Source organism: Rhinatrema bivittatum, chromosome 3 (assembly GCF_901001135.1).
Source record: "Rhinatrema bivittatum chromosome 3, aRhiBiv1.1, whole genome shotgun sequence".
NCBI lineage: Eukaryota > Metazoa > Chordata > Amphibia > Gymnophiona > Rhinatrematidae > Rhinatrema > Rhinatrema bivittatum.
In genome coordinates this window covers 321,634,120-321,649,951 of record NC_042617.1, presented here as the reverse complement: position 1 = coordinate 321,649,951, position 15,832 = coordinate 321,634,120, and the positions used below count along the sequence as shown (strand labels likewise).

Genomic DNA, 15,832 nt, shown 5'->3' with positions numbered 1-15,832 from the left:
GTGTGGAAGAAACACCTCTCAGTAGCTCCTGTCAACAAGAAGGTGGACCCGGTGTATTTCATCCAGAAGATTTCCAGATTCAACAAGCAACAGCTGCCACACCAATCAGTTGTGGTCAAATTCACTCTCAAGAAGGCCAAGCACCTTTGGACCCCAGTCCTCAGTGCCCCTGGGAGAGATCAGAGGGCATGGATACTCTTGGGAGGAAGGTGTTTCAGGGAGCTATGCTCATTGCCCTCATAGTGGCCTACCAGCTCTTCATAGGCCAGTACATGCAGGATGTCCTGAAGCACTTGCAAGAAGTGGGTGATCAGTTTCCTCGACATCAACACGACATCCTCCAGTCATTTGTGCAAAAGGGTCTAGAGTATGGAAAACACGGGATCCATTCAACCTACAATGTTTTCGAGGTGGCATCAAGAATCTCTTCTGCAGTGATCAGTGCCTGCAGACTTGCATGACTGCGGGCCTTGGATCTCCATCTGGAGGTACAGGAAAGATTTGCTGATGGTGCCATGCAGAGGAGAAAATCTCTTAGGAGGTCCTGTGAAAGATGCGGTGGCACAGATCCATGATAACTGTGCAACACTTCAGCAGCTTCCGCCAGCACCCACGAGCCGGCCTCCTCATCCAGGAAGACTCAGATATCAGGTGCAAGTCTTTCTTTTGCCTGAGGAGGCACTATCCTTCACCAAACACACTGTCCAATTGGCTAGCAGATTGCATCTCCTTTTGTTATGCCCAAGCAGGACTGTATCTTGGGGGTCATTTCAAGGCTCATTTTGTCAGAGCCATGGCAGCATCGGTGACCTACTTGCGAGCAGTTCCCATGGAGGAGATCTGCAAGACTGCAATGTGGAGTTCTGTCCACACATTCGTATCACACTACTATCGGAATAGGGATGGCCGACGTGACAGTAGGTTTGGCCAGTCTGTCCTCTGGAACCTGTTTGATGTGTAGAAATCAGCTCTCCCTATCTAGGTCCCATTGTTTGTGTTCAGGCTGTCTCCCCTCTGTTACCAACAGCACTGTGGTTGTTGTGCCCGTTGGCACCTGGTTAGTGCTTGTTGATCCCCTTTTGTGTTTGGGAGCAGCCTGTAGCTAGGGATTCACTCATGTGTGAGGGCTACCATCTTGCGTGTCCTCTGAGAAAGCAGAGTTGCCCACCTGTAACAGGTGTTCTTCTACGACAGCAGGATGTTAGTCCTCACGAGACTCTCCCACCTCCTCATGGAATTGGTTTCCATTTCATAGGTATTTTCTTAGAATTTTATGTTTATAACACTGAATGGACCCCACGTGGATGCTTCATATAACATGCTAGGCATGCTCAGAGAGGCTCAGTCAAAGTTCTAGAAACTTTGACATAAGTTTTCCATACCCAGCTCCACATCCTGCTGCCTTACTCTTTGATTTATTTCCATCATAATCTCATATTTATATGAGTTTATTACCCTAAGCTTCTCTGATGTGTAGCAGTTTACAGCTGATGCTCCCATATCTCATCACCAGTCTCTGTTCTCGGCTTCAAGGTCTTCCGGAAGGGGAAGGGGCAGAATGCTGTCCTAGCTGAGCTCTGCCTGCTTCCTTCATCTGGCAAGCCCTTCCCTCAACTGAATTGGCACGGTTTGTTTCCTGACCAAGCATAACAGAATGTTTTGATTTTAAATTTATCTCATCAGAGATATTGAAACAGACCCATGAGCCCTCGTAAAATTATCATGCCCTCCTTCACTGGGGCTTCCAAATTGCAAATGCATTTCATTCTCTTGTGGGAATCTGTCTCATGAAATCAGACTTTCTAATTGCCTTTGTCCCTGTACAGTAACTGAGTAAGGATAAATTATATTTAGCTACCAGTAAGTGGAGCAGATTTGACCTGGAGCTCACAGAGCAACCACAACTGAGAAGGCCTCATTTTTATCTCCATGTGGATGAAGCAGTGACTTGGGAATAAAATTGGAAGGATGTACTTTATGATCACATGTGAATTACCCACATCTGATCCAAACCTCCAGTTACTAGTGTAGGCTGGGCCAACCCCAAACAGAAGCAGCTGGAATCAAACTGAAGCAGTGTAACTGATCGCTGATGTTTTAAATAGAACAAAAGCCAGAAGAATTTGTTTCCATTCTCCCTGGTGTAAACCGAGTGCAGGATAGCCATGTGTGTGAGCTCTGACCTGGGAAGAAGACCTTTTGTCCCCCATCCATCACAATCCCGCCATGCAGCCTGAGAAAGGGCCCTCATCCTGGCCTCGGATAGAAAACCAGCTTACTACGGTAATGCTTCGAATTTATGCCATTACCACCACCATTGTTCTCGATAGGAGGCTCTAGCTTGGCTGCCCTGCAGTGGTTTAGCTGGATGCTATACTTCACAGCTTCTCTATAAGATCTCTCCAGCTGCTGCGTTCGACACTTGCTCCCAGTGCATTTGGTAGCTGTAGTCCTGGGTTTCCCGTCCCTAGGAAGGGGACACGAGCTGCACGTACTGGGAGGCAGTGAGAAATGCTGTGACGGGTCAGAACCGGCTTAATCACAGAGCCACAGGATTAGTTGAGAGCAAGTCACACGGTTATTTATGGATTATAGAATCCATCCTCCTGCACCATTTCATGCAGAGCAAACTCTTTACAAAAAAGATGTCTGTAGTCGTAATTAAGTGCTCTTGATCTGTCGCAGTGCTCAAAAAAAAAAAAATGAAAGCCGTGCCTGGTTCCCCTATCAGGGTTGCCAATTGTCAGTAAATTTAAAAACCAGCAAATAAAAATTGACCTTTTATATCAGTGCGCACGTCCTGAGTGATGGACCTGGGTTTCCATTGCCATGGGCTCAGGCTCTGCAGGGCCGCACGGCCCAGGAGCTGGGGGCTCCATCTCGATGCATAAAGGGGGCGCATCTAGGCATAAGAACTCCAGCTGTACACAAAATGGCAACAGTAAACTGAGCGGTGTGTCCACATCTGGCATCCCGTCAGTAAAAAGAAACCTTTTCCTTTCAGTCTACATAAGGGGTAAGGGATGGGGTGGGTTTTCCCGTAAGAGCTGTTTTCTACATTTCTCAGGTAAGATGAACCTCGTTGCTTAGTTTAAAATGTGTGTGGGCATGTTGTGAATGCCCCCAGGAGTTGGCGAGCATCAGGAAGCGCTCGTGGGGCTCATGTCTTGTGCCGCTACTCCTCTCCCATCGACCGAGCGCGTCATCGTGATGAGTGTTCTTAATTCGGTTCCTGGTGCTCCCAGATCGGCTCAGCGTGCCCTTCTGATCTGTTTGTCTTGCAGGCCTGACTGTGTTTGAATCCGGACAGAAGAAAGCCGAGAAGAGGAGGAAAGTGAAAGGGATGGATGCTTCCAACATTGATGGCTTCCTGGGACCCTGGGCCAAATATGTGGATGAGAAGGATGTGGCCAAGCCTTCTGAGGTATGGACTCTCTGGCTGCGCTTCGGGCCCCATAGCTTGCATGTTTCATATTATCCTTTGGCTTAGGAAGGGTTCTCTTGTGTAGGAAGAGCAGAAGGAGCTGGATGAAATAACTGCAAAGAGGCAAAAGAAGGGCAGACATGAAGATGAGAAGCCATCGGATGAGAAGACAATCTTACATGGTGAGCCTCCCTGTCGTTTTCTCTGCTTCTTCCTTGGTACAGGGTTACACTGAAATTATTCCACATCTAGCCTTATCTCCTGGACTGGGATCACTGCAGATGTTGGACATGAAGCAGGTCAGGTAAGGATGGCACTGGGATGGGAATGTCCAGAGACCAGGGTTCTGCAGGAAGTGAAAGTGTGGATGCTAGGGGACATTTCTGTCTCTGACCCAGCACTGACTCAGTGACCCACCATGGTGTTTGGGGACAGTCACCCCTCTGACCCAGTGTCCCAGCATGATGTCAGGGTATTCCTCCTACTGACCCAATATCCCAGCATTGTATCGGGTGCTGCTTTTCTCCCAGAGCCAGTACTGATCCAGTGTCCCAGTACAGTGTTAGGAGTGAATCCTGTGTTCCTGTTCGTATCTCCAGATCAACCCATACAGTTGGGTTTTGCATCCCTACTAGCAGATGGAAGCAGAGAATAAAAACGTTTCAGGCACTGCTACATAAGAGTGCCACCTGCAGTCCCTCAGTATTTCTCTCTCTCTCTCTCCCTCCAGCAGATGATGGGTGTGCAAACCTGCAGTCTGGTGGAAATTAAAAAAAAAAAAAAAGAAGGAAGGAAAACAAGAGACAGTACAGGATTGTCGTGTGGGCTCCCTGAGGTGTTAGGCAGCTTTGTGGGTCATCCTTCAGGTGGAATAGGGCGAGTAGGGGGTTGGTATCCCTGGTTTAGCTCAGCCTCAGGTCACTGATGGGACTGAAAGCCGGTGGTTCTGGCTCCCTCCTTCCCCTTGTACTGCTCTTGCTGGCCCTCTGGCATCTAAGCACGATCAGGAGTGTATTCCCCCTCTTTTTTATGGAAGGGTATTTTCACAGGCCTGTCTTCTGGGGGGGGGGGGGGGGGGAGATGAGGCAATGTGGGTGCGGTCGCTGACCGGCTGATCACAAGACAGCCAGGGGAGGAGAAGGCGAGCGAGCGGTTAAGGCCCACTGGGCACTAGGGTCAAGGGGGCTTCAGTGCTAGCTGTTGGTGGGCAGTTTGCCATCGAGCGGGAGGCATATCTGACCCAAACGAGCACGAAGTGCACGCATAGTGGCTTCATCCGTGGGACGCGGCAGGTGCTGCAAGGCCAGCGAAGGGGAAGAGTGCACACTTATGATGACAGCCGTGGGACCCAGCTAGTGCTCCAAGGCTGTTGGAAGAAGAGTATGCGCCTGAGTGTAAGCGTGCAATGTGGCAGCTGTGCTTATAATGGCAGTGGCTGCGGAACATGGCAAGTGCTGCAAGGCCTGTGAGGAGATGTGTATACGCCTAAAATGTGCTTCAGGAGGAGAAGCTCCGGGGCATCCGCTGAGGCAGTGTGGGGTAGAACTTCTTACCCAATCGGCTGCAGCAGGCAAGAGGGCTTGGCTGTCAAACGGCAGGAATAGCGGCCATTTTGTCACCACATGGCAATTATCAAGGAGAATTGGGGAAAGAGAGGGATTCCCTACCCCCTTTATTGCCGGCCGCCTATGATTTCTCGGTGGACCCAGAGAAGTGGTGATGAGGCTAGGCAGTCCATGAAGAAATATTCCGGTGGCTTTGCAGGAATTTCCTCGGACTTTGTCCTTTTATGACATATAAAGTTTATTTTAGCAAAAAAAAAAAAAAGATGGGTGAAGCAGCAGGCAAACATGCTCCTCCACTGGGATCCCAGCAATAGCCTAAGGTGGGCAGGCAAGACTTTCGGGGAGGGTCGAGTGCTTTTTTTCAGGGTCATCGGAGCGGTGAGGTAGGCAGGGCAACAACGAAGTTATATTCCTTGCCAGAGGAGACCCTGGAGCTATGTTGCTTCCTAAGTTGGAGGCTTCGGTCTTGGTGGTGGTCAAGAAGACAACCATCCCCATGGTAGGGTGGCTGCACTGAAGGATGCCCAAGACCATAGTCTGGAGATTCAGCTGAAGAGGATGTTTTAGGTCTTGGCCTGGAGTCTGCGGGTGGCGCTCTGAGGCAAAGGGACTGACTGTGCTGGGTGCAGAAAGTATTCGAGAAGGAGTCTTCCCCTTCAACCGATACCAAGCAAGCAGCCCAGTTGGAAGCTGAGATGGCCTGGGTGCTGGATGTGCTGTATATTTTGTTCGGTCATCTACCAGAAGCATGATCTCTGCGGTGGCAGCATGGAGACACCTCTGGTTGCATAATTTTTTGACAGACGTGTGCTTCAAGTCACAACGATGCAGTCTTCCTGTTGAAGGCAAACTGTTCAGGGAGGACCTGGAACAACTGATGAAGCCTTGGGGGAGTCTAAGGGGAATAAGTTGCCGGAGGACAAGAAGGGCAGCAAGAAGGTTTTCCCATCCTCACTTCCAGGGTATGAGGAGATTTATTTCTTCATTGTAGAAGCAGAGCTCAAGAGAGCAGCAGTCCTTTCAAAGGAACCAAAGATCCCCCAGGATATCTCCAGTCAGGGTGCCAAGGGAGGAAAAGTCAGGCTGGTCCACTCTTCTCTGAAAGCCATCAGAGGCAGGCTAGCCCTCTTTTATGAAGAGTGAACCAAGATCACATTGGATCAATGGGTCCTAGACATGATCAGAGACAGCTACGCTTTAGAATTTTCTCATCCGGACAGGGAATATCCCATTGTACATTCTGCGCCAAACGAGAGGCGATGTGTGGGATATGTTGCAACTGTGCCAATACTACCCAAGGCATTCTGTCAGGGGAGGTACTCTTATTTACTTCATAGTTCCCAAAAAGGAGGACATCGGCATCCCATTCTGGATCTCCAGAGGGTCAGCGTGGCACTTTGAGTTCCGCATTTCCGGATGGAGTCATGGCGGACAGTGATAGTAGCAGCCCGTAAAGTGGAATTTCTGGCATTTTTTTATTTGATGGAAGCCTATTTGCATGTCCCCATACCTTCAGAGCATCAGCAGGTTTCTGTGGTTCATGGTGCTAGGGCAGCATTTTCAGTTGCGAGACCTTTCGGATTAGCGACAGAGGCGCAGACTTTCATGAAGGTGATGGTAGTGGTGGCTGTGGCTGTGGCCCTGAAAAGGGAAAGGATTCTAGCAGTACTGACTCCCTTACTTGATTGACTGGTTCTTTTGGGCGAAGTCGAAAGGGGAGTTCTGTTGGTCGATTCGGCAGGTCATGGAAATGTTGCAGTCTCTAGGCTTAGTAGTAAACTTAGCAAGAGCCAGCTAGTGCCCTCCCAGTTGTTGGAGTACCTGGGGGCGAGTTTCCATTCCCATGTTGGCAAGGGGTTCCTTGCCTCGGATTTGTTGGAGTTGCGGTCTCGGATGCTTTGCCTACTCCGGCTTTCGGCGCCCAGGGTCTGGGATTATTGGCAGGTTCTGGGTTCTATGGCATCTATGCTGGAATTGGTGCCAGGGGCGTTTACTCATGTGTGACCTCTCTAGAATGTGCTTTTGTCCTGTTGGAATCTTCTTTCGGAGGAGTTTCTCCTCCCTTTACCACTTCAGGGGGGATTCCAGATCCAGTCTCTCGTGGTGGCCATCTTGCCTCAATTTGGAGAGTGGAGTGGATCTGGAGGTTTTGGGTGGTGGTGACCAGATACCAGCCTTAGAGGTTGGGGAGCTGTTTTGCAGGCAGTAGTTGGACCCAGAGGAATGGGAGTTGTCTGTAGAGGACTTAGACCTCCTCCTAACCAGGTGGGGTAGCCCCCAACTGAATCTGATGGCATTGCAAGGCAGCTCGGTTCTTCAATTGCAGTTGAGCGTTCAGGTCCAAGGGGATCAATGCTCTGGTTCTTCCTTGGCCAATGGAGATCCTGCTTTGTGTGTTTCCCCCAAGCTCCTCATCGACCATGTGTTGCAACACATGGAGAGGCATGCAGGAAGGGTGGTTCTGGTAGCATGAGTGGCCGCATTGCCTGTGGTTTGCAGATCTGATTCATCTCGCAATAGATGGTTCCATCAGATTGGCTCATCTGCAGGGGTTAGTTCAGCAAGGGCCCATCTTCTCAGATCAGGCATATCGTCTTTGTATTGCCTATGTCTCGCGGTTTGGATTTTGAGTGGAGGCACTTATGACTGAAAGGGTACATGGAGCCAGTTATTGCTGCCTTGCATTAGGAGGTCATCCACTTCTCTTGCCTATGTTCAGATGTGGACAGCATTTTGAGTCCTGGTTTTTGGAGGCAGGTCTGGAGCTCTTGTGGAAATACATTCCTCAGATTTTGGCCTTTTTGCTACAGGTCTTCACAAAGGGACTGGCCTACAATTTGCTTCGGGTACAGGTGGTAGCCTTCGGAGGTCTTAGAGGTTAGCTACAGAGGAGGCCATTGGCTTTTCATCTGGACATCATACATTTTTTGAAGGCGGCGAGTCCTTTGCTCCCACCAGTTTTCAGGATGTCCATTGTGGAGCCTTACCTTGGTTCTGCGGGTTCTTTGTGGACGTCCTTTTGAGCCTTGAAGTCTGTCTTTCTGGTGGCAATTTGTTCAGCAAGGTGGTTTTTGGAGCTTCAAGCTTTGTTCTTTAGAGATCCTTCCCTGCAGATTACAGAGAATGGGGTGTTGCGGTCGGTGCCTTCATTTTTTACTGATAGTTGTCTTCTCGTTTCATCTTAACCAGATGGTGGAGCATCCAGCATTTCTGAATTTGTCGTTGGAGGCGCCACATCGAGGGATTTTCACTTATTGGATGTCTGTGACTCTGTTGTGGTACCTTAAGGTCACTAACTGTTTTTCAGTGTTTGGCGTTTGGATTATCTGTTGGTTTTGAACAGCGAAGCAAAGAAAGGGAGTAAGGCGTCTAAAGCCTCGATTGCTTGTTGATTGAAGGAGCCTATCTTTTTGGCCTATCTCTGTGAAAGTCATACAGTTCTAAAGGGGTTGCATGTGCTCTGTACTTGGGTTCAAGTGGCCTCCTAGGCTGAGTGTCAGCTGGTGTAGCCACAGGAGATCTATAGAGCAGCGACATGGTCTTCGCTTCACACTTTTACCAGGCATTACGGATTGAATGTTCGGGCGCCGGAGGAGGCTATGTTTGGGGAGAGTGTGTTACGAGCAGGTTTTTCGGGTTCCCGCCCAGTGTAGGCAAGCTTGGGTACATCCCTCTTGTCTGGACTAATCTGGGATATGAACAGAACAGAAAAAGAAAATTGGTTCTTACCTGTTAATTTTCTTTCTTGGAATACCCCAGATCCGTCCAGAAGCCTGTTCCCTTGGTTGCGAAAGGTCGTGGTTGCGTCGCTTGTTTGTGGTGCAGAACTTATTATGTGTATCTATCTTTGCCTTTAGGATTGAAGATATTTGGTTTCTTTGTTAGTCTGTTCGCCCTGGAGAGAAGTTGATTTGAGTTTTGAGAGTTTTCACTCTATCTTGGCTTGGGTACATGTCAATTTTGAGAGACTGCAGGTGGCACTCTCTGCTATGTAGCAGTACCTGAAACGTTTTTATTCTCTGCCGCCATCTTCTGGTAGGGATGCAAAACCCACTTGTCTGGACTGGTCTTTGGTATTAGAGGAACAAGAATTAGCAGGTAAGAATCAATTTTCCTTTTGCTAGCACAGTACTGCCAAGTGTTTTGGGCTTCAGATGAGATGTTAAACCCAATTCCTCTCAACTCAGAGCAGTTTTCACAAGAGTTAAGGATATTTATCCAGTAACATGAAACTTCCATTTTAGACTGGATAGCCTGGTGAAATTCCTCTGGACAAAATTCTTCCCCTTTATGTAAATACTGTACAGCTGCTGATAGAAAGTCTGGCAGAGTTTCCCTAGGGCAGGGAGAGGTCTAAAACTTTACCATTATCCCTCCTGGCTGAGCCTTTTCTGCCACTGCACAGAAATCGTAGAGCTCATGTTGGACCTGATTCCTGAGCATGCAGCTTCTCTCTTATGCTGACGCTCCCAGGCGTTCACTCCAGTACTGCTACTGTCACTTATCACTTCTAGAGCGCTATTCGATGTACGCAGCGCACTAGTCACTCATTTGGCCTGGATTCAACTCATCCTCTTGGGTGCTTTCCCTTCTGACTTTCTGCATTCTTGTTTTCTTTCTAGTTAAAGATATGTATGATTACCAAGGCCGATCTTACCTGCACATTCCTCAAGACATTGGCATTAACCTGCGCTCCTCGGAGCCACCCGAGAAATGCTACCTCCCCAAGAAACAGATTCACGTATGGTCTGGGCACACTAAGGTATGAATTGTGTAAAAGAGATGAATGGTTAATACATTCAGACTACAGAAGACGAGATGCCTTCAATCCCCCAGCTCATTCCCTCTGAAAGCATATGATAGACTCAGTGAGCAGAGAGAGCCATTCTTTCACTCTCGCCTTGCTCAAGCAGACGTTTGAAGCTTGGTGGTGCTGTGCGGGAGGTGGGGGGGGCGGGGGCGGTGTCCTCTTTCAGGGAATGGCCAGAGATGGCCGGAAAGGGAGAGGCAAACACGCCAACAATAAGGTAGAGGCGGGTATCTTTGGGCAGTATATTGGGCTGTAGACCAGTGGGGTGTGGTGGTGTTCTAAACAGGAGGATTCAGTAAATGCACATCCGATTCCTTTCCGGCCCCAGTATAAGCACATACCTTTCCCTTTCCTCTCCCACTTGCTGGCATAATCAACTAATTCTCCCATCCCTTTCACCCCTTCCAGGCCTAATTGCCTGACTTTCTCTGTCCACCAAAACTTTCATCCCAAAAAGTGAGATTTGCATAGTAACATAGTAATGATGGCAGAAAGGACCATATGGTCCAGCCAGTCTGCCCAGCAAGGTTCTTCTGGTAGTATCTGCTGCGCCATGCAGGTTATTCCCATTTTTCTCTTAAGGGTAGCAACTGCCGTTCCGTGCAGTTATCCCCAAGCCTTATGATAATCCATAAAAAATTTACTGCTCGCAGTATTTTTACTGGCTAATGAGCCTTCTTGAAAATTCAGACTGTGCTGCTTGACGTGCTCTGCTTTTGGACTTGGCTGTAGAAGCAGTCCTGTGCTTTATCACTTATGTCTATGTATCAGTACCCCAGACAGTAAAAGCCAGGGCCTGTGTTGGTGGTCATCTGAATCCAATTAGTCTCCCCCCCCCCCCCCGCCATCAAAGCGGAAAGCGATGTTGCAGTTGCGTAAAAAGCATCAAGGCTTATTGGTTAAGGGTAGTAATTCCATGCATTCTGTTAAGTGTAGTAACTGCTGCTCCATTCAGAGTTACCCCCAGACCATTAAAAGCTGGGGTCCAATTCCCCTTTTACCGCTACAGTTGAAGTGGTGAGCAATGTTGCAGTTGCATCAAAAGTATGAAGGCTTATTGCTTATGGATAGTTCCACTGCACCAGCAAGTTACCCCCATGCACCCTTTTCTTCATTTCCAGCCTTTAGGGATCCACTGGGTTTATTCCATGCCCACCCTCTCCGTAAAGAAATATTTCCTGACATTGGTGCTGAGTCGTCTCCCCTGGAGTTTCATTTCGTGATCCTTAGTTCTATTGTTTTCTTTCCAATGAAAAAGGATTGAAGTTCGTGCATCATTAAATTCTTTCAGGTATCTGAAGGTCCGCATCATGTCTCCCCTGCACCTCTCTCTTCCAGAGTATAAATATTTAGATCCTTCAGCCTCTCCTCGTAAGTCTTCTGATACTGACCCCCACACCATTTTGGTTGCCCTTCTCAGGACCACCTCTCTATCCTTTTTGAGATAAGGTCTCCAGAACTAAACACAGTACTCAGGTGAGGCTTCACCAAGAAAGGCCAACGTGACAGTAGATTTGGCCAGTCTGTTCTCTGGAACCTGTTTGAGGTATAGAACCCAACTTTCCCTATCTATAGAGCCCGTTGTTTGGGTTCAGGCTGTTTCTCCTCTCTTACCAACAGCACTGTGGTTGTTGTGCCCATTGGCACCTGGTTAGTGCTTGTTGATCCCCTTTTGTGTTTGGGAGCAGCCAGTAGCTACATATTCACTCGTGTGTGAGAACTACCATCCTGCTTGTCCTAGAAGAAAGCAGAGTTGCTTACCTGTAACAGGTGTTCTCCTAGGACAGCAGGATGTTAGTCCTCATTAAACCTGCCCGCCACCCCACAGAGTTGGGTTTCTTCTATGTTTCTTATTTTATTTTTATCGTAATGCTATGTTATGAGACTGAAGAGGGACCCCATGTGGCTGCGTGGATTAGTGGCATGCTGGGCATGCTCAGTGTGCTGGTCAAAGTTCTAGAAATTTTGACATAAGTTTTCCATGCCGGGCTCCATCTGATGATGTCACCCACATGTGAGGACTACCATCCTGCTGTCCTAGGAGAACACCTGTTACAGGTAAGCAACTCTGCTTTACATTAAAAAAAAAAAACATAGTACAGTCTTCTGAGCAAAAATATCTCTTAGAACAACATGTATATTATATTTACATGCACTGCTGTGGTGTCAACCAAAAAAGCTTGCAAAAAAGTTAAAAGGGCTTGGGCCTTGGAAAGCCTCGGGCAAATTGAATTATAATTACAATTACAATATAGTAAACCTCCCAAACCAAGACAGCATTAACTGCCAGCACTTAAACCTACCTATGAAAAAGCAACACTTCATATATTACACTAGGCCGTAAAACACCAATACACCTCCAAGCCTATCTAGATTCCTACACAGTAACAGAAAACCTCATCTCTGTCACACATACATATCACCGACCCTCCAGACCACAGCATTCCAGTTACCATAAAAGTATAAAGAAACACACACACGCATGCTCACAGATGTGCACCTTCTCAGGCTCACATGCATGCTCCCTTACACACACGCTACTGTATCTCAGTTTCATACATTTCCTCACTGCTCTAGAACATAATACACCCTGTACTAGGAGGTGCAGATTTGGAAAACAGATCCTGACACAGAAACTATACACTAGTAGAATACCTCACCTTGATCCCCACAAGCAAAGCACTGACAGACCCTCACCAAATACAGAACTGACCATAAATTAGAAATAGTAAGACAAAAGCTGATCTGGAAAACCCAAAAAGCAGACTCTACTAAGAATATAAGACCGGAGAAATAAAAACAAGTGCATTTTTCTCTGTACTATATACAAGAGAATATTCAGAGATGCACATTTCCCAAAAATGACAGAGAAAATCAAATTCTTCCTACTTTGCATCTTAGAGAAGCAGAACAAAGAGTAGCTACAGCTCATCCCCCCTCACCCACTCCAATCCCCAGCAATCCAGTCCCCAGCAGTCTTGCTCAGTGGCCCCCTCTTCCCTCCCATACTCGCTCACTGTCATACTGACCTTAACTCAAATGCTGCCATGATCATAAAAGCAAGGGCTGCAAGGTCCTCTCCTCCTAGCTCCTCCTGCAAGGTCCTCTCCTCCTAGCTCCTGCCTCTAAGTTTGCATCTGCACGGGGCCACAGGCGCAGCTTCAGCCAGCTCTTGTCAGACAATGGGATCAAGGTCCTGTCCCGGTTCCACACTCTCACTCTCTGCTTGCCTTTTTGCTTGGGGGGTAGAAGATGGGGGCCTAGCTTTGAGCTGAAGCAGAGTCCTACCTTCGCCCCATGCTGTGCTGGTGCTGCTCTGCCAATCCCTAGCTGCTTCTTATTGGCCCGGCCCCTCTGTTGACCGCGTGTAGGAGTACAGGCTGCTGTTCCTATTGGCCACAGCCAGTTCACGCAGATACACAACTGGTGGGGGGAGGGGAGGGAAGGTCGAGGGGATTAACTGAATCGCTTGAAGGCCTTGACCGCATGCCACTGCTGTAGAGCCTCCATTCTTTACTGCTGAAGTTGTTGCATAGTCAGTAAATACCATTCCCAATTCTCAGGCAGACCCTGGCCTGGGCTTCTCTTCCTTTTGCTGCTGATAGCTGCAAACACACAGCGGTTTCTGCAGTCTCCAGCAGGAGAAAGAAGTCTGTGCTGCCATTGGGCTGCATACAATTCATGGAACATTGAAGCTTGTCTAATAAATCTCTACATTTTCTCAGTGGATTTAATTGTCACAAAGTGTTACAGTAGATTATAGATATTGCTGCATCATACTGTGGACTCTGTCTAGGACCCCTGACTTTTCTGCTACATTCCCCAGCAGTTATGGCCCATGAGCACTTCTGCTCGGAGATATGAATTGTGACCTGCACGTCCTCTTCCTCCTCATCTAGATCCTGGACAAACTACCTGCCATCCATTGTTCTGTGTGTGGTGGAAAGAGGGTCTCTGGGTTAATTTTATTTTCTATTTCAAGGCCACCTTTCCAGTTTCAGCTAAAGGTGGTTTAGATCATTTTTTTTCAGGTATGAGGTAACAGGAGATGGTGACGTGCCCTAGGTGAAAAGGAGTGTTGGTTGGAGAAGTGGGGTTTGAACCCTGGTTCCCCTGATTCACAGCCCATTGTGCTTACCATTAGTCCATGTCCTCCCTCCTGCTGGTTAAAGCTTTCTGGCATCCTTTCCCTGGCAAGTGAATAATTCCTGCTGTATTTTTTTTGTAGGGTGTCAGCGCAGTCAGGTTGCTTCCTGTCTCTGGCCATTTATTGCTCTCCTGTTCCATGGATTGTAAGATCAAGGTGAGTGGTAGCTGTACTATATAGCATGGTGTTCCTGTGCAGCAGTAATGCATGCACAATCGCCATCTCTCTCTTAGGGAGTCAGTCAGATGTTCATTTACCCTTCTCCTGTTGTGAGGTTTGAAAAATGTAAAAACATTACTACACTGCCTGCGTCCTTGTGCTTCACAGTATAGCCAAGGCCTGTTTTAAGGGCCAGACAGAGGATGCTCTGTGGTAGCTCCGTGTTAGATTGGAGAAATCGGGTTTCAGAATCAGCCATCATTTCACCCTTCAGGTGTACCAGTGGGAAGATTACTGGAGTTCAAGGCCTTCAGAATGGCTGGTGCTCCGTACTCCACAAAGAGGCTACAGTCTGCAGGTACTTCTCACTCGCAGACTATAACCAGGATTTTCAGAGCGGCTTTAAGCCATCGCAGCATTGGAAAATCAAAAGGCTGTGCATAAATCCTGATCCTGCCGCCAACTTCAACTCCCAGAATGCCTATTTAGTATGAGCATAAAAGTACATGCACAATCCTTCCACGCATACTTCTAAATATGGACCTGCTGGGGCTGTTCATAGAGAGCACACAACCCAGGGAATGTCCATGCAATATTCATACCAAATGGTATGCTGGAGGTGACTTATTTTCCATACTAATATTATTGTATTATAGTTATTGGGTTTTAGATGGTGATATAGTATCCCTGAATAGGCAGCGTGGATTATATGTTTTTTTGTTTTGGTTTTTTTGGGGGTTTGTGTTTTTTTTTGTTTTGTTTTTTTTTTAGAGTGCATGGTGCTGTGTTATGGAATTTGTGGGTACATGCAGCCTGGGGTTGTGTTTGATAAGTGATGATTGCAAATCATTGCATGCAGATTGCAGTAGCGATTTATCAACGTACGTAAACCTTTTTCCCCGGCTGACACACACAGTTTCTCTTCATTTGCAAGGCAGAGACTTATAGTAATTGCTAATTGATCTTTAGAGGTTGATTAAGCAGATGCTAGACTCTTGGGCGCTCTTAGCTTAGAAGCTGACTGTTAAAAAGCCCTCCAAACAGGTCACTAATACTTAAAGAATGGCCAGCAACACTGTGGGGGGGGGAGGGGGACTCAGAAAACAGCCCTTTTAGGCTGCTGGTTGCTTTTCTTGAAGAGGTATAAAGAGGTCTGCTAATGGGGAAATAAGCCTGCTGTTTCCGGCACCTGTTTCCTCCTGAAAGCGCTGAAGATATGGTGGACCTTAGCCTCCAGATAGACTCATTACAGCCACTTTTGTTATAAAATGTGAGGAATAATGAGGTTTACTGTGTTTCCACTTGCTTCACAGCTTTGGGAGGTATATCAGGAACGGAGATGTTTGAGGACGTTTATAGGTAATGTATTTACTCGGTTTGTTTACCTTGTGCATTGCACTGAGAGTGCTTAGCCAGGAGCACAGATCTTGACTGACTCTGGACATCCTGACACTGCGCAGCAGCAGGGGCTGTGAATGCTACCTCTGCAGCGTTCCCATCCTGAGCACAGGAGTCTGATTCCTGTCAATGTTCCCTTAAGGAACATAATATGCACGATCACGCAGATTCTGCATGCAGCCATGCATACCGCTCCTCAGCCCAAGCATGATCTGAACCTGGAAGAGCTGAAGGAGAAGCAGGAGCCCAGAAAAGGAAGAGATTTCAGGGAAAAACCTGGGTGGTTTTGCTGCTTTAAGAGTCCTTTGTAGGCTGTGTAGTGAAGTTGT

At 47.7% G+C, this 15,832-nt stretch overlaps 1 protein-coding gene across 2 annotated transcripts in view; it reads left to right on the top strand.

The window, feature by feature from the left end:
- The window catches only part of CDC40 (cell division cycle 40), a 119,750-nt gene that overhangs the window by 73,518 nt on the left and 30,400 nt on the right, over window positions 1-15,832 (top strand). The window contains exons 5-9 of one of the 2 annotated variants that reach the window (XM_029595277.1): window positions 3,285-3,424; window positions 3,510-3,606; window positions 9,612-9,751; window positions 14,028-14,102; window positions 15,419-15,464. In XM_029595277.1, coding sequence (XP_029451137.1) covers window positions 3,285-3,424; window positions 3,510-3,606; window positions 9,612-9,751; window positions 14,028-14,102; window positions 15,419-15,464 — 498 coding nt within the window. The remainder of the gene's footprint in view (window positions 1-3,284; window positions 3,425-3,509; window positions 3,607-9,611; window positions 9,752-14,027; window positions 14,103-15,418; window positions 15,465-15,832) is intronic. The other variant, XM_029595279.1, reaches the window with a different exon arrangement.